The sequence below is a fragment of the Macrobrachium rosenbergii genome, chromosome 8, assembly GCF_040412425.1.
Source record: "Macrobrachium rosenbergii isolate ZJJX-2024 chromosome 8, ASM4041242v1, whole genome shotgun sequence".
Classification (NCBI taxonomy): Eukaryota; Metazoa; Arthropoda; class Malacostraca; order Decapoda; family Palaemonidae; genus Macrobrachium; species Macrobrachium rosenbergii.
This window is the reverse complement of record NC_089748.1, coordinates 42,690,269-42,716,097: the sequence shown is the minus strand read 5'-3', so window position 1 is coordinate 42,716,097 and position 25,829 is coordinate 42,690,269. Positions and strand designations below refer to the sequence as shown.

The following is a 25,829-nucleotide window of genomic DNA, read 5'->3' as shown; positions in this document are numbered from 1 at the left end:
AATGCGAATTTCACATGTAATATACTTTATGTGCCATTTAGGCATTATTATTAATTATTATTATTATTATTATTATTATTATTATTATTATTATTATTATTATTCAGAAAATGAACCCTATTTACACAGTATAGAACACACGACTGAATTACAGATACAAGTCACGTTTACAGAGACTAGCTGACAAATTTACATCTTAAGACCAACCTGACACAATAACGGAAAGGAATACAAAATCTTGGCCAAAAGCCAAGCACTGGGACCTAGGAGGTCATTCGGCCCTGAAAGGAAAATTGAGAGCAAAAAGGTTTGAAAGGTGTAACAGGAGGAAAACCTCGTAGTTGCACTATAGACCAATTGTTAGGAGAGGGTTGAGGAAAGTAAGATAGAAGGAGAATATGAACAGAGGTGCAGTAAGAGGAATGAAAGGGACTACAAAAAAAGTTGGGCATATTTTGTTTAACTAGACCACTGGAGGAGCTGGATTAACAGCTCTCCCAGGGCTGGCCAGAAGGATTAGACTATTTTTACGGCTAAGAAACCAACTGCTACCTAGCCACTGACCTACAGCTTATTGTGGAATCCGAACTACATGAGTAGCGAGAAATGAATTTTCTAACACCAGAAAATAAATTCCTCCAATTCTTCTCGCTGGCCGGCTGGAGACTGGAACTGGGTCAGCAGAGCGCTACAGCCGAGAACTCTATCGACTCATCCAACGAGAACTTGAAAGGGGCTGGTGAAGTTAGGGATGAGGACGGACGCCGCAAAGAACCTAAAAGAAACGCCTGCAGAGCACCGCGTGAGGAGATGCACTGACGGCGCCAATTCCCCTTCGGAGCCGAGACAAAAACAATGGCTTTAAGAAGAATAAATTCTTGAAATATTGCAAACCAACAAACACTACAAAGACCTACTGATATAAAGAATGTCAACAGCTTCAAAATTCTCAAGACCAAGAGTCATAAAACCACACAGAATCGCTTTACCAAAACAACAGCACCAACAAGGACTCCACGGGAACCCTGCTTCTGTCCAAGGGCCTTTCCTCTCTCTCCCTTGCACCCGTCGTCCCTATGGCATTAAACCACTTTGCAGACGTGGGGGAACGAGCAGGAATAATTGATTATAGTACTCTTACGCACATAATTACCCCTGCCTCTAACGACCTAGGTCATACAATTGCTCAGATCAGTGGATTCTGTACGGTTAGAAATGTCAAGATTTTGGGAGCGTGTATATATATATATATATATATATATATATATATATATATATATATATATATATATATATACTATATATATGTGTATGTGTGTGTGTGTGTGTGTGTGTATATATATATATATATATATATATATATATATATATATATACCATATATACAATGTCTGTGTAATGTTCGCATGAAAATTGAAAAAATTTATTTTATATTAGTAAGAACATAAGAATATTTATTAGTTGCTTTTCTGAACAGAATCTGATAGAACGGATTTGTTGAACCAGTTGTCTTAGAAAGCTATTTACATAAAAGTCTTCAGTTATATTAAAAGATATCTACATAACTAACCCACGGTACAGATATGTGAATCATCTTAAAAATATAATTTTTACCACAATAATCTTCTTATGAATATGAAAGAACTGGTGATTCGAGGTTACCAATTATGACAAATGTTTGCTTGAGAAATTTTCCAATAATTTAAGACTAACAATCGATTAATTTTGAAAATTTGATTGACTGTCCACGCTAAGTCCATTCCAGTTAGTTTATCATAGAGATATTATTTACACTCAAAAGACTTTTGGAAATGCAAAAATGCCATCAAAACTTATTATATCAGAGTTTGGATTGATTAACATAGATATCCAAAATGGCAATTAATATGAGTGTTAAGCAGCTTAAGTATTGCAATGGTCCTCTGTTAGGAACAATCGTTTGTCGATTGTTCTCTTAGTGGATTGTTGCCTCCTTTGTTTTTGTTTGTTTTTAATTACTGGCGAGTTGACGTCTGATGGATGGCGTCAGACTTCGTCAGTCAGGTTCGTAACAGCAATAAGTCAGGTTCGTAGCAGCAACAAGCCAGGTTCTGGAGGGCAGAACGACCGTTGGTCCAGGGGAGCAGCATGCCAGCTGGAGTAGCAGCAGCAGGTATCTGTACCTGCGAGTCAGGTTGTAGCATAACGAGTCAGTTGGTAGCCCAAATAAAAAACAAGTAAAAATGCGCGGAAGTTTCTTCGGCGCAATTGAGTTTTCTATACAGCCGCGAAAGAGTATAATGAAGGCCACCGAAAATACGTCTATCTTTCGGTGGTCTCGGTATAAGGATGTATGTATGAGCCGCTGCCCATGAAACTTTAACCACGGCACGGTGGTAGCCTATACTATATCGCTGCCAGAAGCACGATTATGGCTATCTTTAACCTTAAATAAAATCAAACCTACTTAGGCTAGAGGGCTGCAATTTGGTATGTTTGATGACTGGAGGGTGGATGATCAACACACCGATTTGCAGCCCTCTAGCCTCAGTAGTTTTTAAGATCTGAGGGCGGACAGAAAAAGTGCGGACAACGGACAAAGCTGGCGCAATAGTTTTCTTTTACAGAAAATTAAAAATGTCTCCCATCCTACCTGTTTGTTAGAATGAAAAAAATATATAAAATAAAAATTCTCCATCATAGCTGACTGACCTCGCAGATGCAATCGAACTCAAATCACAACTCTCGCTTCCAAGTATAGTCTAGAGCGAACGTGTCTCAAAGCATTTTTTCTATCTGGCCTCTCGCTTGTCGCTCGGCTGATCTCGTCCAAGACCGGGAACAATTCCCATTCCGTGTCTCTTCGCGGTTTTTGAACTATTTAATGGGGGGAATCCTGCCGTTGTGCTGAGACACACACACACACACACACACACACACACACACTTCTGTACAATCTTCCCGTTCTTCTGTCTAGGCCTCTCGATAGCCTGTTCCCTGTTGTCGGTGGTGGGTTTCTCTGAATACCAATTAAGTCTGTGTGACGGTCCACGGCAGATGAAATAACAAGTGGTGATGGTTTAGCTTGGTTGTGTGTCTCTCTCTCTCTCTCTCTCTCTCTCTCTCTCTCTCCTCTCTCTCTCTCTCTCTCAGGAAAAGCACAAGGAAAGTTTTGCAAAACCCTTGCGCACAAAGTGCCGCTTAGGCGGCACGACAGGAAAAATTCGTGACAGAAATCCGCAAAGACGGGAAAATCTTGGCAGTCGCAATACAGGCGTGTAATCCGCAAGCAATTGTCAGGTTATACCAAAGTGTATTACTGGCCTCGAAAACAAAACGAAAAAACAAAAAACAGGATTAAGAAAACTTGTGCAAAAGTCTCGTGCATTTCTGAAGGGAGGCAGAGAAAAAAAAAGGTATGAAAACCAGAATTCTTTCTAAAGAAAAACAAAAATGGTTGGTCTCCCATTAAAGATAATATTGTCTGTGCCCATCGGATTTGTATTTCTAAAATTTGAGGAGAGAAATTTGTAGATGGAACAAACATACATACATACACACTAACACACATACATATCTGTATATATATATATATATATATATATATATATATATATATATATATATATATATATATATATATATATATATATATATACTGTATACATTACATACATACACACATATACTGTATATATTCATATACTATATATATATATATATATATATATATATATATATATATATATTATATATATATATATATATATATATATATATATATATATATACACACACACATTTATACACATATATATAACCTGACCCAGGTGTGAGGACATGAAAATGCAAAAATCATTTTTCCCGGCGTGTTTTACGAACTGCGGTGGAAATTCGTTCGGGGGCCAGCCAGCAGCGACGAGGAGAACGAACGGCCGAGTAACTCGGGAGGGTAAATATTCATGGAAAACGTCCCGGGAAATAAACGACTGTCTTGATGGTGTAACTAATAAAGGAAAAATAACAACTTGGCGCGTATTTATAATGGAGGCGAAACAGGAGGCGCGGCTCTCTCGGAAGTAGCGAGCATTATAAATAGTTCCACAGCTGCGACTGCGGAGAAAGTTATTACTACTTCAGATAAATATTGCCAGATACTTCTTCTTCCTCTTCTTCTTCTTTCGACCTTATTAGTCCCACTGTGTAGCAGGGTCGGCCGCTCGAGTCAACTTTCTCCGTCTAATTCTATTCCTTGCATCTTCCTCCACCAGTCCCACCTCGCCCATTTCAATTAGTTCCTCATTGGGCGGGTGGGTTCCGTTCTCAGCTAGCACTCTGCTGGCCGCGAGTTTGAATCTCCGACCGGCCAATGAAGGGTAAGAGGAATTTATTTCTGGTGACAGAAATTCATTTCGCGGTATAATGTGGTTTGGATTCCACAATAAGCTGTAGGTCCCGTTGCTAGGTAACCAACTGGTTCTTATCCACGTAAAATAAATCTAATCCTTCGGGCCAGCCCTAGGAGAGCTGTTAATCAGCTCAGTGGTCTGGTTAAACTAAGGTATACTTTCCCTCCTCGCCACATCCGTCAATCTGATCCGCTGATGCCCCACACTCCTCCTCCTCCCCATCACTGGCATGTTCTTGGCTCTCTTGATTGGTTCCACCTCCTCTCTTCTTACTACATGGCCATACCATCTCAGACGAGCTTCCCTTCCTAGCCTTCTCCTCTACATTACATATACCGCACATTCTTCCTATATCTGGACTCGCCCTCCTTTCCAGCAGTGATATTCCAGCAATCCATCTCACCATCCTCATCTCGGCTCTTTCCAACAGTCCCTCCTCTTTCCTCTTATATGTCCAAGTTTCTGCACCATATATGGGCCTAAGTTAAGTATACCTTAGTTTGCCCAGACCACTGAGCTGATTAACAGCTCTCCTAGGGCTGGCCCGAAGGATTAGACTTATTTTACGTGGCTGAGAACCAATTGGTTACCTAGCAAAGGGACCTACAGCTTACTGTGGAATCCGAACCACATTATACCGAGAAATGAATTTCTGTCACCAGAAATAATTTCCACTAAAATTCTTCGTTGGCTGGTCGGAGACTCGAACGCGGACCCAGCAGAGTGCCAGCCGAGAACTACACCGACCCGTCCTACGAGGAACTAGTATGGGTCTGATAAGCGTATTACGATAATGCAATATATAAACGGTGTCTTTAATATCTACGACACCAAAAAAAGGAAAATAAAAATACTAAAAATCGCGCCATGAACATCGCCTACAAATAGAGAAATACTAAATTCTGCAATAATTGAACACAAAACTTATTAAATGAATGATAACTAAAAATCAATAAATTACAAAACATATATAAAAATCCTTTCTATATATCTTGCTGTTTTTACGATAACGAAAATACAGTTTTGCTGTTTTTACGATAAAGAAAATACTGTTTGTTCTTGAAACTCATATTACATAACTGAAAGATTTGCGACCTTTTGCAACATTCTCCTCGTTTTAACTAAGAGAATGCGGGAATTGCAATTTTACACCAACCGTGAGTACTTGCAAAAATACATTTTAAAATTTGTTCTAAATCGTACGTTCGTTGTACGTATTTCATTCATCTGTCCATGAATATACATATATATATATATATATATATATATATATATATATATATATATATATATATATATATATATATATTTATATATATATATATATATATATATATATATACATATATATATATATTTATATATATATATATATATATATATACATACATAAATGACATATATATATATATATATATATATATATATATACTATATATATATATATATATATATATATATATATATATATGTATATATATATATAAATGATATATATATATGTATATATATACACATAAATGATGTGTGACTTTGTGACTTTTGTAAAAGTTGCCTAAAAGAGAACTGAGCAAAATAAAACATTACAATAATATCAGCACTAAGTCCCTTTCATTTTTATTGCAGTAATGGAGCAGGCTATTGGAAGCACGGAAAGGAAACAGATCATGCATAACAAAACAAAAACGATGAAATTGAAGGAGAAAAGGAAACCGAAAGTCAGTGAGAGTAAAACCAAACTTTTCCTGAAATGAAGGAAAAAAGAGGAAAATGTCCCAAGAAACAAAGGGAAATTTCCAAGAAACAAAGGGAAATATCCAAGAAAACAAAGGTAAAATGTCCAAGAAAACAAAGGTAAAATGTCCAAGAAAACAAAGGTAAAATGTCCAAGAAAACAAAGGCAAAACGTCCAAGAAAACAAAGGCAAAACGTCCAAGATAACAAAGGCAAAACGTCCAGAAAAAAAACAAAGCAAAACGTCCAGAAAACAAAGGCAAAACGTCCAAGAAAACAAAGGTAAAACGTCCAAGAAAACAAAGGTAAAATGTCCAAGAAAACAAAGGCAAAACATCCAAGAAAACAAAGGCAAAACGTCCAAGAAAACAAAGGCAAAACGTCCAAGAAAACAAAGGCAAAACGTCCAAGAAAACAAAGGCAAAATGTCCAAGAAAAACAAGGCAAACGTCCAAGAAACAAAGTGAAAACATCCAAGACAAAAGGTAAAAATGTCCAAGAAAACAAAGGCAAAACGTCCAAGAAAACAAAGGCAAAACGTCCAAGAAAACAAAGGCAAAACGTCCAAGAAAACAAAGGCAAAACGTCCAAGAAAACAAAGGTAAAACGTCCAAGAAAACAAAGGCAAAACGTCCACGAAAACAAAGGCAAAACGTCCAAGAAAACAAAGGTAAAACGTCCAAGAAAACAAAGGTAAAATGTCCAAGAAAACAAAGGTAAAATGTCCAAGAAAACAAAGGTAAAATGTCCAAGAAAACAAAGGCAAAACGTCCAAGAAAACAAAGGTAAAATGTCCAAGAAAACAAAGGTAAAATGTCCAAGAAAACAAAGGCAAAACGTCCAAGAAAACAAAGGTAAAATGTCCAAGAAAACAAAGGCAAAACTTCCAAGAAAACAAAGGTAAAATGTCCAAGAAAACAAAGGTAAAACGTCCAAGAAAACAAAGGCAAAATGTCCAAGAAAACAAAGGTAAAATGTCCAAGAAAACAAGCCAAAACTTCCAAGAAAAACAAGGTAAAATGTCCAAGGAAAACAAAGGCAAAATGTCCAAGAAAACAAGATGCAAATGTCCAAGAAAACAAAGGTAAATGTCCAAGAAAACAAAACCAAAACGTCCAGAAAACAAGGTAAAATGTTCCAAGAAATAAAGGTAAAATGTCCAAGAAATAAAGGCCAAAATGTCTAAGAAAACAAGGTAAAATGTCCAAGAAAACAAAGGCAAAACATCCAAGAAAACAAAGGCAAAACATCCAAGAAAACAAAGGCAAAACATCCAAGAAAACAAAGGCAAAACATCCAAGAAAACAAAGGCAAAACATCCAAGAAAACAAAGGTAAAATGTCCGAGAAAACAGAGTGAAATGTCCATTAGGAAACCCAGTGGACTGGAAGCAGCTGCGGGAGAGGGCGAATGCATCTCTGTTTATAGAACGTAACGTATGATGTCGCCGGAGATGCTATGAATTGACCGATTTAAATGGAGCGTGGGATTTCAGATTCCCTAAATGGCACATAAGAAGAACAAACGGTGAGAGGAGGAGGAGGAGGAGGAGGAGGAGGAGGAGGAGGAGGAGGAGGAGGAGGAGGAGGAGGAGGAGGAGGAGGAGGGGAGGAGGAGGAGGAGGAGGAGGAACTATGCTTTGGTAGGAGTGCAAGTAGAACATATTTTTAATCACATATTGGGGAGGACTCAGTATTTTAAGAAGGTCGAATATTTCCTCCCACTTGAGGAGGAAGAGGAAGAGGAAGAGGAAGAGGAAGAGGAAGAGGAAGAGGAAGAGGAAGAGGAAGAGGAGGAGGAGGAGGAGGAGGAGGAACTATGCTTTGGTAGGAGTGCAAATAGAACATATATTTAATCACATCTTGGGGAGGACTCACAGTATTTTAAGAAAGTCGAATATTTCTTCCCACTTGACAGTATACTCGATGACGAAGCTGACACTTACAACAAAAAAAGAAAATAAACAACAAAAGCACGGATAAAGTGAAAAAAACACCACAACACAGCAGGTACCTAAACATATCCCACTAAAATCTATACAGTTTGCACTTCTCTGGTCAAAGAAGGCATTCGGAAATAAGAAGAATATGGAGATTAAAGAGGTGAAATAAAAACTGGAAAGAGGTAAGGGTTGGAGTAAGATCGGAAGTTCAAATAAGTAAATATATATATATATATATATATATATATATATATATATATATATATATATATATATATATATATATGGTATTCACTCTAAACAAATAACATATATATATATATATATATATATATATACAGTATATCACACTTTAAAAATCAGAAAATCAAACCCATCAAAATCTAGACTTACCGTCAGAATTTGCGAACGTAAGCACAAAACACTGTATTTTTCCTTCCAATAATATTTTCCCGTCCAATTATTGCAACTAACACCGAACGCCAGCAAAAAAAAAAAAAAATTACAAACTCGTTACAAACGTCCTGATAGTTGTTATTATTAATATTATTATTATTATTATTATTATTATTATTATTATTATTATTTTGCATTCCCGTTATCCAACGAATGCGCCTCCCGATACACAGCCTATTACAAAAAAAGTCACGCTTCCAGCTACACTGACCTAATTATGCCGAGCGCATTTCCCATTTTCCCGTCAGGTGAACTGTGAGCGATATTTCACTTTTCATGTTCAAATCAACAGATTTATCTGATACGTGACATTACTAATTGGCGGTTTTTTTTCTCTCTCTCTTTTTCACGGGGGAAGGGAATTATTGGGGAGCTGTGACTGAGAGAACAAAGTTAACAAAGTTCTTGTTAAGGCAGCTAGGCATAAAGTGGTGTCAGCTCATATGAGAGAGAGAGAGAGAGAGAGAGAGAGAGAGAGAGAGAGAGAGAGGAGGAGAGAGAGAGACTCGACATGGGGAAATAACACTGGAACGAAGAAGAGAGAGAGAGAGAGAGAGAGAGAGAGAGAGAGAGAGAGAGAGAGAGAGAGAGAGACTCGACATGGGGAAATAACACTGGAGAGAGAAGGAGAGAGAGAGAGAGAGAGAGAGAGAGAGAGAGAGAGAGAGAGAGAGAGAGAGCACAAACTAAAAACTTAAATCTCTCCGGTGCCTTAGAAGCTTAAAAACAACTGAAGAAATCTTCATCCCCTCAACAGAGAGAGAGAGAGAGAGAGAGAGAGAGAGAGAGGAGAGAGAGAGAGAGAGAGAGAGAGAGAGAGAGAGAGAGAGAGAGAGGTATACAGAACATAATGCGGTTCGTCCTTTGGGTAAAGCGAACCTGTATAAAGCTTTTATCCCAGTTTATCTGATCTTATGACAATCTTCCTTCCCCAGAACTTACTCTCTCTCTCTCTCTCTCTCTCTCTCTCTCTCTCTCTCTCTCTCATATATATATATATATATATATATATATATATATATATATATATATATATATATATATATATATATATATATATATATATATATATTAGCATTACGCCTATTCATCAAAGACAATCCGACGGTATTCTAACGAAGTTCGGCACACACGCAATTAAGGCAGACATGCCGTACTAATCTAAATTCGACTGGGCTACTTATACAACGGAGGCTACGCTCTCGACTGGAATACCTATTTGATTCTGCTTACCTTCCAGCTGCGCTACCTGATTGGATCCCACTCACCTGAAAAGATACAAAACATGGATTTAAAGAGACCGGACTACAAGTGATGTTTTAAATGCAGAGAATGTTATACAATATAAGAGATCATTATTTCCAATGTCTTTGGACCCTGATTATATCTAGCAAACATCTCTCCCATTTATGTAAGATTCAACGATTCTACCATGACTCTAAACTAAGGCAATATGGTAAAGATGGACCATTTTTGAGTAAGAGAGACCATTTTCCTATAAAGAATCACTTGATTAAGAGACCGCTTCAACTGAATGGAATTGAACTGAATATAGAATTTAGGCCAAAGGCCAAGCACTGGGACCTATGAGGTCATTCTGCGCTGAAACGGAAACTGACAGTGAAAGGTTTGAAAGGTGTAACGGGAGGAAAACCTCAAAGCAGTTGCACTATGAATCAATTGTTAGGAGAGGGTTGAGGAAAGTAAGATGGAAGAAAGAGAATATGAAAGGAGGTACAGTAAAAGGAACGAAAGGGGTTGCAGCTAGGGGCCGAGGGCACACTGCAAAGAACCTCAAGTAATGCCTACAGTGCACCGCATGAGATGCACTGACGGCACTACCCCCCTACGGGGAGACCATTTGAGCATAAGGAACCACTTGACTAAGAGGGACCAAATATGAAGTGATGGAGTGGAAAGACAGGCTCATTCCAGATTAAAATTGGGAAATTAACACACAAAAATTTTAAAGCAATATTTCCAAAGTTTCGCTGAATCAGAGCACTTTTTTCTGAGCCTGGGGATGGGGTTAAATACTGCAGTAACACAAGTCCTGCTTTAGAACTTTCGTTTCCTTGTCACTGATTGATTGATTGATTATGAAATCTAGGTCTTGAAGACCAGGCGCCGGAACCCATCAGGATTATTTAGCGCCGTAACGAAGGTGAAATATACAAATTAATGATATGACTGATAATGAATAAGTGAATGATGATATACTAGTAAAATTCAGTGTTAAAATATGAACGTAAAAAATGAAGAATTATATATGTCACTGGCCCTAATACACAGCAGTTAGTTAACCCCAAAAATTCCATAATATTTATAACTGAGGTAAAATGGATATCTGCTAACGCAAGCGCACCCGAACTAAATTGTTGGTAACCTGATTATAACCTTCAAAGTAATGCATTCAATGAGTTTAGCTACGCCATAACAAAACAAGTAAATAATGCGCCGAAGTGTCTTCGGCACAATCGAGTTTTCTGTACAGCCGCTACAGCGTATAATCAAGGCCACCGAAAATAGATCTCTCTTCCGGTGGTCTCGGTATAATGCTGTATCAGCCGCGGTCCATGTAACTTTAACCACGGTCCGGTGGTGGCCTATCCTATATCGCTGCCAGAAGCACGATTATGGCTAACTTTAACCTTAAATAAAATAAACACTACTGAGGCTAGAGGGCTGCAATTTGGTATGTTTGATGATTGGAGGTTGGTTGATCAACATACCAATCTGCAGCCCTCTAACCTCAGTAGTTTTTAAGATCTGAGGGCGGACAGAAAAAAGTGCGGACGGACAAACAAAGCCGGCACAAAAGTTTTCTTCTACAGAAAACTAAAACGTAAAAAAGCAGGCAACGAGGTTTCCTGGAATAACATAAATGGCGCTTAGGAACTTCTTCCATTCCCTCATTCTCCTCCTTTTAATACTGCCCATTTCCAAGCTTCAGCCTCGTTGGTCAAAAGTACGGAGCACAGTAGTAATTAACGAGCAACAACGAAAAAAAAAATTCGCACAGAACGTTGAGTTACAGTAATAAATACAATAGTAATAAATACAATAATACATAAATAAGTCACGATCAGACCAAACAAGAGCAATCGCATCATAAACCAGAAAGGGGAAAAAGCGAAAATCGATAATTAGAAAGGTTGAAAAGGGGAAAAACTGATTGTACGTTCAAAAGGTAATAAAGGAAAGCGAGTATCAGAATAAGCTTCCGAAAAAGCGACCTTGGATTCAACGCTTACTAAAAAAAAAAAAAATAAATAAATAAAATAAAAAAAGTTAAAGACCTTCCTCCTTCTAATGGAGCAAGAAAAACAACATCCACCAAGAGAAACGCAACGGGGAAGTAGCCGAGAAAAACAACATAAGTGTAAAAAAAAAAACAAAAATAATAAAAAACAAAGCAGAGTCGGAAGTAAGGAAACAAAGGCGACTTAAGTCTTACAGAAGAAGAAGAAGAATAAGATGAAGAAGAAGAAGAAGAAGAAGAAAGAAGAAGAAGAAGAAGAAGAAGAGGGGGAAGAGGGGGAAGGGAAGGAGGGAGGGGCAGTGTTTCCAGTGGACCAGAACTAATCCTTTACATGTGAAAGCTTTTGGGAGTTGAAAAAGAGAACATCCGAGCAGTCAGGTAGGGAGTCAAGAACTGTACAGACACGGGTTAGTGTTTCCTTGAGTATATATAGTATATATATACTCTCTCTCTCTCTCTCTCTCTCTCTCTCTCTCTCTCTCTCTCTCTCTCTCTCTCTCTCTCTCTCTCTCTCAATATACTGTGTATATATATATAATCATATGAAATTATATACTGTATATATTTGTATATAATTTATTTATGATATATATATAACACAAACACACACACATATAATATATATATATATATATATATATATATATATAATAATATATGTGTGTGTTTCCCTTGGAAACGGTACCTCCTGATGGTATTAGTCTTCCAGTTCACAGCAAATCCTGTTGAGATGAGGTCGCCGTTAACTTGATATCTTAACTCTAGTGAGTATGTGTATACTGTCTAAATGTATTTTATAAATATATACATATACACCATATGTGAGTATATACATACACATATATACATATATACACCACGAGTCTCAATTATACATACACTGCTATGTCCAATGATGCAGTCTTTATTTGTACATACAATATGACAAAAGATGGTTCCTGAAACACTGCTATTTTCATTAACCTCCCAAAATTTTATATAGAATATTTAAGAAAATTTATGATACGAAGATTTCCAACATCTAAAACAGAAAAAAACTTAGACGAAAGGAAAAAAAAACATTTAAAAAAACTCCAAAAATCCCATATAATTATCCAGAAAATTTCGGATACGAAGATTTTCAGTAACATACGATCCAAAGAAAAAAAAATACGACGGAAGAAAAAAAAACACAAACAAAACTCTCAAACTCCCATAAAATTATTAAGAAAATTTATTATGAGAAGATTTTCAACAACATCTAAGACAGAAAAAACTAAGCCGAAAAGAAAAAACAACCAAAACAAAAAACCTCCCAGACTCCCATATAATAACTAAGAAAATTTAGGATACGGAAATTTTCAACAACACACGATCCAAAAGAAAAAATCAGAAAATAAGACGGGATAAAAAAAACCAACTCCCAAACTCCCATAAAATTAAGAATATATATATATACGAATATTTTCAACAACATACCATCCAAAAAATAAAAAATAAAAAAAACACCAAAAAAACTGTAAGATAAAACATAAAGGCTTAAAGCGCACTACTCGAAGCCAGCAGTCAGTTTCTCCGGTAAGATACAATCCCCAGGGATTTTAACCCAGGGATTAACATGAGCGGGGATTAAAAGCGGGAGGTAGCGACTGGATCATGTCGAGAGGGAGAGAGGGAGGGAGGGAGGGATTAAGGGGTAAGGAGCGTAGCATTACCAAGAAAGTACAGGAAGAGGACCCGGATGAAAAATAACAAATAAAAGGGCCTCGTAACTGAAGAATTTGTGCCCGGGATAATGCGTGAGCGATGATGATAAAATCTGCAAAATACCAGATCTGGACAGGACAAATTTTTTCGTAAAAGAATTCAATTAAGATTTTCCTTTAGTTTTTACAGAATAGAAAATAGTAATTTGGCCAAAGACCAAGCGCTGGGACCTGTGATGAGATCATTCGGCGCTTAACCGGAAATTGAGAGCATAAAGGTTTGAAAGGTGTAACAGGAGGAAAACCTCGCAGTTGCACTATGAAACAACTGCAAGATTGTTGCACTATGAAACAACTGCTAGACTGTTGCATTATGAAACAACTGCTAGATTGTTGCAATATGAAAAAACTGCTAGACTGTTGCACTATGAAACAACTGCTAGATTGTTGCACTATGAAACAACTGCTAGATTGTTGCATTATGAAACAACTGCTAGATTGTTGCACTATGAAACAACTGCTAGAGAGGGTGGGAAGTCGTATGGAAGAAAGAGAATATGAACGGAGGTACAGTAAAAGGAATGGAAGGGGTTGCAGCTAGGGGCCGAAGGGACGCCGCAAAGAACCTGAAGTAATGCCTACAATGCACCAAGCGAAATGCACTGACGGCAGTACACCCCTACGGGGGTGACTGGTGCATGAATAAATAACAGTTGAAAATGGAAATAAGGACCTAAAATAATGCCTACAGTGCACCACGTGAGATGCACTGACGGCACTATCCACCTACGGGGTGACTGGTACTGAAAAAAATAACTTAAAAATGGAAATTACTGATTTGGACAAGACGACTGGTGAGGACTGACACGTCAATTTACGATTAGAAATAAACACAGAACTAGAATAGCCGAATAGACATGACTGTTAAGGAACGAAAATGGCCCAAGGTAACAGATTGATAAACTGAGGGTCAAGGACACAACTGATTACTAAAGACAGGAAACATCTAACATGGGAAAACGGCATAAAGGAAATGAATGATTTCATTATTAAGAATGGAAAGAACTAGAAAGGAAGAAAGGAACCAGAAGAGAAATGACGGAAAATGGAGAAAATGACAAAAATGACTTGTAAAATGCGGAGATATCTGGGAAGGACCAGAATTTCCAGTAAGGAGAGAAATAATGAGTGAGAATGAAAACGGCTGCTTGTGACAGTACAGACTGAACAAAAATTTCATACTTGATACGAAGAGAGAGAGAGAGAGAGAGAGAGAGAGAGAGAGAGAGAGAGAGAGAGAGAGAGAGATGCATTATCTGAAGAGTAACAGCCGCACGTAAAGGAAATAGTTAGGAAATGAAATGAAGGGGAACGGCGCCGGTTGAATATAGGGCAAATGAGGCACTCTCTCTCTCTCTCTCTCTCTCTCTCTCTCTATATATATATATATATATATAGTATATATATATATATATATATATATATATATATATTAAAGAATGGCTCTGACGAGAGAAAACAACGATCGATTCAATTTTCGTCGTTTAACTACAATACCTTGCACGCACTCTCACGCTTTATGACTATACGTACAAAATACATACAGCGAGAGAGAGAGAGAGAATAAACAAAGACATGAAAATGAAATCCCAGAGAGAGAGAGAGAGAAAGTCCCATTTCTTTGTAAAATAAAAAAAACATGAGAGAGAGAGAGAGAGAGAGAGAGAGAGAGAGAGAGAGAGAGAGAGAGAGAGAGAGAGAGAGTACAAATAACCCTCCTTCACAAATAAACAAAGACATGAAAATGAACCAGAGAGAGAGAGAGAGAGAGAGAGAGAGAGAGATAAAAAGAGAGATCCTTCATAAATAAAAGAAAAAACACGAAAAAAAGAAATCCAAGAGAGACGAGCAAAGGCAAGAGAACCCAAAGCCTCTCGAGGTAAAGAGAACCTCCTCCTCCTCCTCCTCCCCCTCCTACAGGAGGAAAGTATAACAGCAATTTGGAATCCTCCTCCTCCTCCTCCTCCTCCTCCTCCTCTCCTCCTCCTCCTCCTCCTCTCCTCCTCCTCCTCCTCCTCCTCCTCCTCCTCCTCCCCCTCGGCCCGAGAGCCTTGGACATCCACCACCACAGCCGAGCACCATTTATGACGGGAGTCATTATCTGCGGGAGTCCCTTTAAATGCCTAAGCATCAATATTCTCAGCTGATGATGCCGGCGGCCATTTATAAAGATTGCCCCGCTTCCAGCTTCAGCTTCATCTCGCAGCTGGAAAGATTCGCCACTATTACCAAAGTTTCTTCACTTCCAGAATGGGGGGCTGAGGTCTGGGGAGGGGGAGGGAGGGAGGGGGGGGGAGGGAGTGAGGGGATAGGGGAGGGGAGAGGAGGGGAGGGGAGGGGGAGAGGGGAGGGCTGGAGTCTGGAAGGGACCTGGGAGGGGAGGGGAGGGGCAGTGGGGAGGGGGAGAGGGGAGAGGGAGAGGGGAGGGGATGGGGGAGAGGAAGGAGCTGAGTCTGGAAGGACCTGGGAGGGGGAAGGTGGGGGAGGGGGAGGGGATGGGGAGATGGAAGGGGCTGGAGTCTGGAAGGACCTGGGAGGGGAAGGTGAGGGAGAGGGGAGGGGGATGGGGAGGAGGGAAGGGGGCTGGAGTCTGGAAGGACCTGGGAGGGGAAGGTGGGGAGAGGGGAGAATGGGGGAGGGGAGGGGGCTGGAGTCTGGAAGGACCTGGGAGGGGGTGAATTCTTCTTGGAAGGCTCATGCAGGGGAGGGGAGTAGTGGGAGGGGGGGACTCGAAATGGGAAAAATGGGTACTCATGAAGCGAGAAGGAAATAATTCATGAGATTAATTTTTCTCTATTATTACTCTGAGCGAATGGATGAGTAATGGGGAAGAATGAGGCTGCAATTAAGCTAGGAAACTATTATAAAATGATTTATAATGAGGTGAGAAGACGTTTTACAATGATTTACAATGAAGTGAGAAGACCTTATAAAATTATTTATAATGAGGTGAGAAGAAACCATTTTAAAATTATTTACAATGAAGTGAGAAGACATTTTAAAATTATTTACAAATGAAGTGAGAAGATATTTTAAAATTATTTACAATTAAGTGAAAGAATTTTAAAATTATTTACAATGAAGAGAAGACATCCTAAAATTATTTACAATGCGGTGGGAAGACATTTTAAAATTATTTACAATGAAGTGAGAATACATCTTAAAATTATTTACAATGAAGTGGGAAGACATCCTAAAATTATTTACAACGAAGTGTGAAGACATTTTAAAATGATTTACAACGAAGTGAGAAGACATCTGGAAATTATTTACAATAAAGTGAGAAGAAATTCTTTTAAATTATTTTTAAATTATTTACATTTTTCCTACTTGAGTAGAAGGAGAACGTAGAAACGCGTAGTGGAGGAAGGAAAATTACGAGAGACATGAAACCTTATAATAATCTACTGGAAAAGAGAAACGGATGGGTGTGTGGGTTACACACAGAATGGGGCCTCTAAAGGAACGGGTGACAGAAATAATAATTCTATTTTTAGTTCATTTAAATGTAATGGCCGATGGGATGGCTTACCCCTTTAACCCAACTATGAATGAAACAAATAAACAAACATACAATAAACTTATAAGAGAGAGAGAGAGAGAGAGAGAGAGAGAGAGAAAGAGAGAGAGAGAGAGAGAGTGGGCAGGCCCGAAGGAAGCCAATTATTTGCCTCTTGGCAGAATAGCAAATTACAGAAATCACGAAAACAGACGCAATGAGAGAATTCCAGACGCCGGGGGGGTGGGGGTAAAAGCAGAGAAACATTTATAGAATAGATCAATCACTCAATGATATGACAAACTGTCTCGTACAATTCATTCAGGATCCAGTATAATATATATATATATATATATATATATATATATATATATATATATATATATATATATATTTAATCGATTTTTTATTTTTTTCCATTTTTATATTTATCTATGTTATTATCTAAACCTTCAACATTCTATTTAATCATTATTTTTCACGGGGGGAGGGGGGCACGTGCCCAGATGCCCCACCCCCCTCGATCCGCTGGTGATGCCCAAGTCTACTTTCTTTATGGGTTTGCGTACGGTAATGTGTTCATAAGCTTCAAAGCTTCAATGCTTTTTACTTGTATAGAAATGTTATTACAAAGTATCAGAGTGAATAACTGACTGACCTATTCATAAACCGTATATCTTTGGTAACTTTCTTTTTTGTATGTACTTAAATATCCTTGGGAAGGTCTCCAGTGTTGACTTAGGAGCTATACCTAACAGTACAATCGGTCATTTTGGCTAGTGATATTTTGGATTAATATATTTAGCTTTCTGTGAGTAATCTTACACAGTGTTTACGTAAGTAGTCGTGTTTTTTGCCGAGTCATTCTTTTTATTCCGTTATCGTAGTGGTATTGATTACGGTTCTGTAATGCGACAGGAAACGCTGTTGGTATTTTATTTCACTCTTGACACGTGTACCGTAACAATAAAAATACTGGATGATGATGATGATGATGATTATAATTATTATTATTACTACTATTGCAAATCTTCTTCACAATCCCGTGAATATGTTTATAAAATACAAAATCCACATTTATGTAAAAGTACTGTATTTACAAATAATAAAATGAATTCCGAAGCTTTCGAGCCTGCTCAGCTCCCTCTTCAGCCAGAAAATCTTCTAGCTGAAGAAGGGAGCTGAGCAGGCTCGAAAGCCCTGAATTCATTTTATTATTTAGATTAAAGAATTCAGGGCTTTCAGAGCCTCAGCTCCCTTCTTCAGCTAGAAAATCTTCTAGCTGAAGAAGGGAGCTGAGCAGGCTCTCGAAAGCTCCTGGAATTCATTTTATTATTTGTAAATACAGTACTTTACGTAAATGTGGATTTTGTATTTTATTATTACTATCATTATTATTCAGAAGACGAACCCTATTCATATGGAACAAGCCCACCAAAGGGGCCACGGACTTGAAATTCAACCTTCCAAAGAATATTATGGTGTTCATTAGGAAGAAGTAAGAGGCGGTAAAGGGAAATAAAGAAAGATGAGATCTCAATTATTAAAAAAGGAAAAAATAAATTACAAATACTGGATGACTGCTGTATAACTTTAGCTGCCATCGAGAGGGAATTATGAAAGGATTTGAAAAGCTGTTATAGATAAAACAATAACAATGAACTGAAATCTGGAAAGGAGGACCGTCCCACAGAGCCTGGAATAGTTCGTGACTATACCCCCTTATTTTATCAAAAGAAAAAATTTCATGAAAACCTCAAATGGTAACATTTTCCGTAATAAACCTACCATCAAAAGCCCTTAGGATTCAAAGTTATTTTTATATTTACTGAGGAATCAAAATGATGTTTAACATTTCTTGAAAGATGGCATTGTAACGAAAGTTAAACTACTGGCCTCCCAATAGATATACTACATAACTTTCTTATTGCTTTCTCTTTCTTTAGTCTTTTCTTTCCCAATTATGATTTTTTCTCCTCTTCATCGTATCATTTTTGGATTCCCCTTCCTATTTTCTCACTTTTCCTGGCAATATCTCTCCTGAACTCTATATGAAGAATCTCGAGGCTAACGTACATAAAAACCTTCCTATATATATATATATATATATATATATATATATATATATATATATATATATATATATATATATATATATATATATATATATATATAATCATGAAGTTACAAATGTCGCTTAATATCAAATTCACGCTACTCCCGAGGTAGCGTGAATTTGACATTAAGCGACATTTGTAGCTTCATGATTGTATATAAATCACGGTGTGATAAAAATTTCATATATATATATAATGTGTATGTGTGTATGTATGTATGTGTGTGTATAATAATATACGATAATCAAGTCATTTAGGTACGGCAAGAAGAAAAATGTTCAGGGCCAACTAACTAACAAGGGAGCTGAACCCCCGAATCCCGACTAGGAGCAAGCAATCTGTAACCAAAAATAAAGGTGGCCCTTGGCCTCCATTATGAAGCCCAAGCAAAATTTCGGGGTGGTCCCGGCCAGGCTTTATTCAAGACATTATAACAATCGGCCACTCGACCCTGCGCTGGGGATGATGATCCATCACGGGACTGACAAGCTAGACTCGGGCAAGAAGGTAATGGTAGGTTGTGGAGGGGAGGAGGGGTGACGATGGGGAGGGGAGGGGGTAGGGAGGGAGAAGAGGAATGAGAAGAGAGAACGGGGAAGAGGAGGGAGAGGAGAGGAGAGAAACGGGGTCAGAGGGGAAGGAGTGAGAAGAGAAAACGGGAAAAGGGAAGAAGAGAAAGAAAACGGGAAAATGGAAGAAGAGAAAGAAAACGGGAAAAGGGAAGGAGAAGAGAAAGAAAATGGGAAAAGGGAAGGAGAAGAGAAAGAAAATGGGAAACGGGAAGGAGAAGAGAAAGAAAACGGGGCCGGAGGAAAGACAAATATAATAGAAATAAAACTATCTCTTAGTTTAACCAGACCAATGAGCTGATTAACAGCTCTCCTAGGGCTGGCCCGAAGGATTAGATTTACTTTACGTGGCTAGGAACCAACTGGTTACCTAGCAATGGAACCTACAGCTTATTGTGGAATCTGAACCACATTATGACGAGAAATGAATTTCTATCACCAGAAATAAATTCCTCTAATTCTTCACTGGCCTGTCCGAGAGTCGAACGCTGGGCTAACAGCGTGCTAGCAGAGAGCTCTACCCACCCATCCAATGAAGAACTGACAAATTATAGACACAAGTACGAATAGGCAGAGAAACAAACTTAAAAATAAAGCCTGATAAACAGATGGAGAAAGAATAAAAAATGGATAACAGCAAAACGACAGCTACCGCATACGATGAAACGAGAACCACAAATAAAAGCATGATAAACAGATGGAGAAGAAAGACGATAAAGATGAGATGAAAACGAGGAAGAATCCCAAAATAATAAAGGGTAAAAAGAAATAAAAAGAATCCCATAATAATTAAGGGTAAAATGAAATAATGTCATTAAACCCTAAGTTGAGAATTTTCAAATATTTCTTCACGGCCACTACAAGAGAGAGAGGGTTATTCACCCTCCATCAATCCATCAATCTACCTTTAGCCTGAATATGATTATTATTTGAAACTATCAAAATATATTGTACTCCAAACTTCTCGATTTCTTCCCACTTTTTGGATGGGCTTGTCACCACAAAGTCTTAAATAAAGAATGAAGTTCAAATGAAAAAAAAAAATCCAAATTCAAGTTTTCTAAATAACAGTTCTCAATAAAGATGATAGTTTTTTGTAATATTACTATCTCTAAGTGTCCTTTCAAAAAGCGCTGTCATCTATAAAACTTCCCGGCGAAAACTTGAAATTTTCCTGCCATTATCGTATATCTTTCTATACTTTCTTCATTTCGAACTCTCTCTCTCTCTCTCTCTCTCTCTCTCTCTCTCTCTCTCTCCTCCCCTTAATTCTAAAGTCGTTTCTGTCTCATAAAATCTGATACAAAGATGATATGACCGCTTTTTCTCTCTCGTATAATAAGAGGAATGATTTCCCCCTCTCTTATAACCATTCACCAAGAATAATCTCTCTCTCTCTCTCTCTCTCTCTCTCCTCTCCTCTCTCTCTCTCTCTCTCTCTCTCTCTCTCTCTCTCTCTCACCAAAGAAAACACACACAGTCTCTCTTCCTAACACGCACACTTACATTCGAACATACATACATGCACACGTAACATGAATGATTATTCTCTCTCTCTCTCTCTCTCTCTCTCAAACACACACACATACATACTCTCTCTCACTCTCTCTAAAACACACATATACACACACGAACACAAACGTGCAACATGCGCACGTAACATGGATGATTATTCTCTCTCTCTCTCTCTCTCTCTTTCAAACACACACGAACACACACATACATACTCTCTCTCACTCTCTCTAAAACACACATATACACACACGAACACACGTGCAACATGCGCACGTAACATGAATGATTATTCTCTCTCTCTCTCTCTCTCTCTCTCTCTCTCTCTTTCAAACACACACGAACACACACATACATACTCTCTCTCACTCTCTCTAAAACACACATATACACACACAAACACACACATACATACTTACTCTCTCTCTCTCTCTCTCCACACACCCGTTTCTCGCTCAATTCACGCCGGTGCGACTGGCTGGTTCTCGCCAATTTTGCTCGGGAAGTGATATGTGGCACCATTACGATCTCTCTCCTGCCATCGGGCTCTGCTTGCATATAATCACACGGGCCGGGATACGAGCCGTAACTCAGGATCCCCCCTTCTCACTACTTCTAGATCCTGCACATAAAACCCTCCACCATGCCTAGAAGGCCTGGAGGAACAAGGACACCTTCCTAAAAGACATGGGGGAAGAAGGACTCCTCTTTTATGTTATGTTCTAACCCCAAAAGTTCTTCGTTATTCTTGAAGAGGTGGGGTACCTTTATGTCCTCACCCCAACCTCTTGAAAAGTCTTTAAAAGGTGGGGCATCTTTATGTCCTAACCCCAAAACTCTTAATCAATCTTTAAAAGGTGAGGCACCTTCATGTCCTGACCCCAAAACTCTTAATATTTAAAAGGTGGGGCACCTTCATGTCCTAACCCCAAAACTCTTAATATTTAAAAGGTGGGGCACCTTCATGTCCTAACCCCAAAACTCTAAATATTTAAAAGGTGGGGCACCTCCATGTCCTAACCCCAAAACTCTTAATATTTAAAAGGTGGGGCACCTTCATGTCCTAACCCAGAAACTCTTAATATTTAAAAGGTGGGGCACCTTCATGTTCTAAACTCAAAGCTGTTAATTAATCTTTAAAAGGTGGGGTACCTTTGTGTCCTAACCCCAAAACTCTTAATTAATCTTTAAAAGTGGGGAATCTTCATGTCCTAACCCCAAAACTCTTAATCTTTAAAAGGTGGGGCATCTTCATGTCCTAACCCCAAAACTCTTAATTAATCTTTAAAAGGTGGGGCAACTTCATGTCCTAAACCCAAAACTCTTAATTAATCTTTAAAAAGGTGGGACACCTTTAAGTTATGCCCTAATGCCAAAACTCTTAATTAATCTTTAAAAGGTGGGATACCTTTACATTATGCCCTAACACCAAAGCTCTTAATTATTCTCTAAAAGGTGAGGTACCTTCATGTCCTAAACCCAAAACTCTTAATTAATCTCTAAAAGGTGGGATACTTTTATGTCCCAACCCCAAAACTCTTAATTAATCCGTAAAAGGTGGGACACCTTTACGTTATGCCCTAACACAAACCTCTTAAATAATCTTTAAAAGGTGGGGCACCTTTATGTTATGCCCTGACCCCAAAGCTCTTAATCATTCTCTAAAAAGTGGGGCACCTTCATGTCCTAACCCAATAACTCTCAATATGGGTGATGATTTCAGCTTCAAAGGGATACACACCACTAATAAAGCTCATATCAGCATCATAGAAATGTATTCTTTGAAAAAAGAAAAAAAAAATAGTTGCTAATGAGTCAAATGCTTGATTCTCATAGGACTGGGTGGGTTAAGCAAAACTTAACAACATCGACTCAACTTGGTACCATACAGCACTATGCACAATCTTACCTTGGATTGCCGCGAAGAGCTGCATGGTGAAGGGAGTTGAAGCCGTTGTTGTTCGTCAAGGTGATATCAGCAGCATGGTCCAGAAGCAGTGTTAAGATGTCGTCGCGTTTCTTTGAAATTGCATCATGAAGTGGAGTGTCACCTTCATGGTCCTAAAAAGAAACATACTTTGTATTACAACTTTCTTACATACCAATTTCACTAGTGAGGTACAGAGAATAATTCTAAGATGATGAGTACAGAATTATATTAGCAGTATGAAAATGCCAAAAAAATAATCTATCTAAATTCTACTTTGCACTTTAACAATTAAAGAAAACATATAATGCTGATTCCAACATGTTCTAAGCAATGTCAATACCTGGAGACTTGGGTGACCTCCAAGTTCAAGCAGAATTTTGACAACTCCCACATGCCCTTTATTAACTGCAACATGGAGTGGAGTTTGCCTTCGTTTGCTACGGGCATTCAGATCTGCTCCAGCACTTGCTAATATTTGAACTACACCTGGCTCATCACCATAAGCGGCATGGTGGATGGCTCGGTCTCCATCTTTATCCTGAAAGAAAAAAAAAACTGACTGTAAGTACAGATTTAAACTGCTAACCCAAGCAATAAAGTAACTTTTAAAGATTAAAATGTAGCACCTTTAAAATGTTTATTGATGACGTTTCTATTCTTACAGTCAATATTAAAATAAAAAACCGTTTACCATTATGATGATACAGCATACAAATTACCACATCCAATTACAGTAATTTAAGCAATAAAACTATTGTTCACTAGAAATCCCTAAATTTCAATCAAGGTTTTCATCTTTGCTCATTGTACAGTAAACCAAAAACATTCTTACAACTTTCCTATCACAGCTGTCAGACATTTCGTCATGGAAACCACAAGGTAAAAAGAAAAATACCTGTATCACTCGCTCTTGCCATTTCTATATAATCAAGCACGTGAACAATCAGGAATCATTATTATAGGTGATTGTTCTCACATAATGAAGTATGTATTACAAATAACCCACAAAAATATTCAATAATACTAATTACGCTTTAGTACCACAAAACAAGTCAATTACTGTACCTCTTTTTCTACTTGAGCACTGTATCGAAGCAAGATGTGAATAACTTCCAAATGTCCATTCTGACTGGCAGCTTGCAAGGCTGTATGACCAGCAAATACTCCATTGACATCCACGTCTCCTTTTTTCAGAATTTCATCCACCTTAGGGAAAAACATAAACTTGGTTACTGTATCTATCTACCCTGCAAAACACTGCAGTGCTAGTACGAATCAAATATACAGAGCATTATACTCTACTCATAAACAATATTTCTGGTTCACAGTTTAATTTACAAAAGTACCAGGTACTTGTCATACAATTACATACCTTTTGTGCATCACCGGTAGCTGCAGCCTTCACTAATTCTTCGTTTAAATCACCCGAGACGTGAGCTTCAAATATCTTCTTCAGCAGAGCACTCAATCTCTCTGTTAGGATAATTGATATGGTACAGCATTTGGATACTCTTAATGCAACGCCGTAGAACAACTTAATATATTAAATATACAAAAACAAAATGGGCACAATTAAATACTTTCTACATGTCAAAATATACAAACCGCAGAGAACCAAATCATGAAGTACACAATAATGAAATGAAGAATGTGGCTGACACTAAAAATGCAAATCAAAACTAAGCGGACATGCCACTTACAGCAACATAATGCATAATTTTGAATCAGGAATCTTGAAATCTGTTTACAGTTTATATTGTACATATATTAATTCTAGCATAAACAAACTGAACAAGGCAAAACTTGCATTATGGAAAATGTTACGTAATTTGTTATATAGTACTAAGAATTTCTATCTTATTCACGACAATTCAACAATGGTGCTGTTGTGTCTTTTGTCACTTAAATATTACAAAACTACTTGTTGGGAGGAGAAAAATTTTGAAATGATGGACTCTTTATTAACTGAAATCATCACACCGTTGTTATACAGCAGCATAACCATCTAATAGTCTTCAGCTACACAATAGTTCATTCACAATGGTTCATTTCATATCAAAGTCCCAGCAACATTCTGTAATATTTCAACAGTTTAATAAATATGCAACTTACCTCCACTAGCAGCCCCCGGCACAGCTCCATCTGAGGCAACTTTGGTAACTGCTGCTGGATTGTAAGTCCAAGAGGTGCCACAAACTTCCACCTTAAGGTCGTTGTCATGATATATTTGCTGCACACGTCCAATTTTACCTAAGGTCTAAACCAGGGGAGAAATTTAATGCAGTTAAGTATGTGTTTAGGAACAATGAAGATATAGGTATCATTATAATAATTAGAATGGCATTGCATCAAATGTTTCTATCAAATGTCCAAGAGGGGAGAATAAATATAGTATACAGTAGCATCAAATTCTTCAAATATTTAGATATGCCCCCCTCCTGAATCATGGCACATCTATCACAACACTCTGGAAGACACAAGGTACTGCTCTTGCTCTACAATTTCACAGAGACAGATCTATGCGATACAGAATAACTCAAATCTGCAATTCCAGAAGTCGAGACCAGGGTGAGGTAATCTCTGTTCATAGCCTCAAGAATTGAGCACCCAAACATTAATCTACCAATGTTTAAGAAGGTGTACCAGGTGTGGAGGTCCAAACTCCATAGCACACG

At 38.0% G+C, this 25,829-nt stretch overlaps 1 protein-coding gene across 3 annotated transcripts in view; it reads right to left on the bottom strand.

The window, feature by feature from the left end:
* mib1 (mind bomb 1) overlaps positions 1-25,829 on the bottom strand; it is a 915,263-nt gene that overhangs the window by 868,719 nt on the left and 20,715 nt on the right. For all 3 annotated transcript variants that reach the window (XM_067107608.1, XM_067107609.1, XM_067107607.1), the window contains exons 8-12: positions 25,267-25,411; positions 24,527-24,627; positions 24,220-24,360; positions 23,495-23,692; positions 23,134-23,285 (exon numbers count right to left, since the gene is read on the bottom strand). In XM_067107608.1, coding sequence (XP_066963709.1) covers positions 23,134-23,285; positions 23,495-23,692; positions 24,220-24,360; positions 24,527-24,627; positions 25,267-25,411 — 737 coding nt within the window. The remainder of the gene's footprint in view (positions 1-23,133; positions 23,286-23,494; positions 23,693-24,219; positions 24,361-24,526; positions 24,628-25,266; positions 25,412-25,829) is intronic.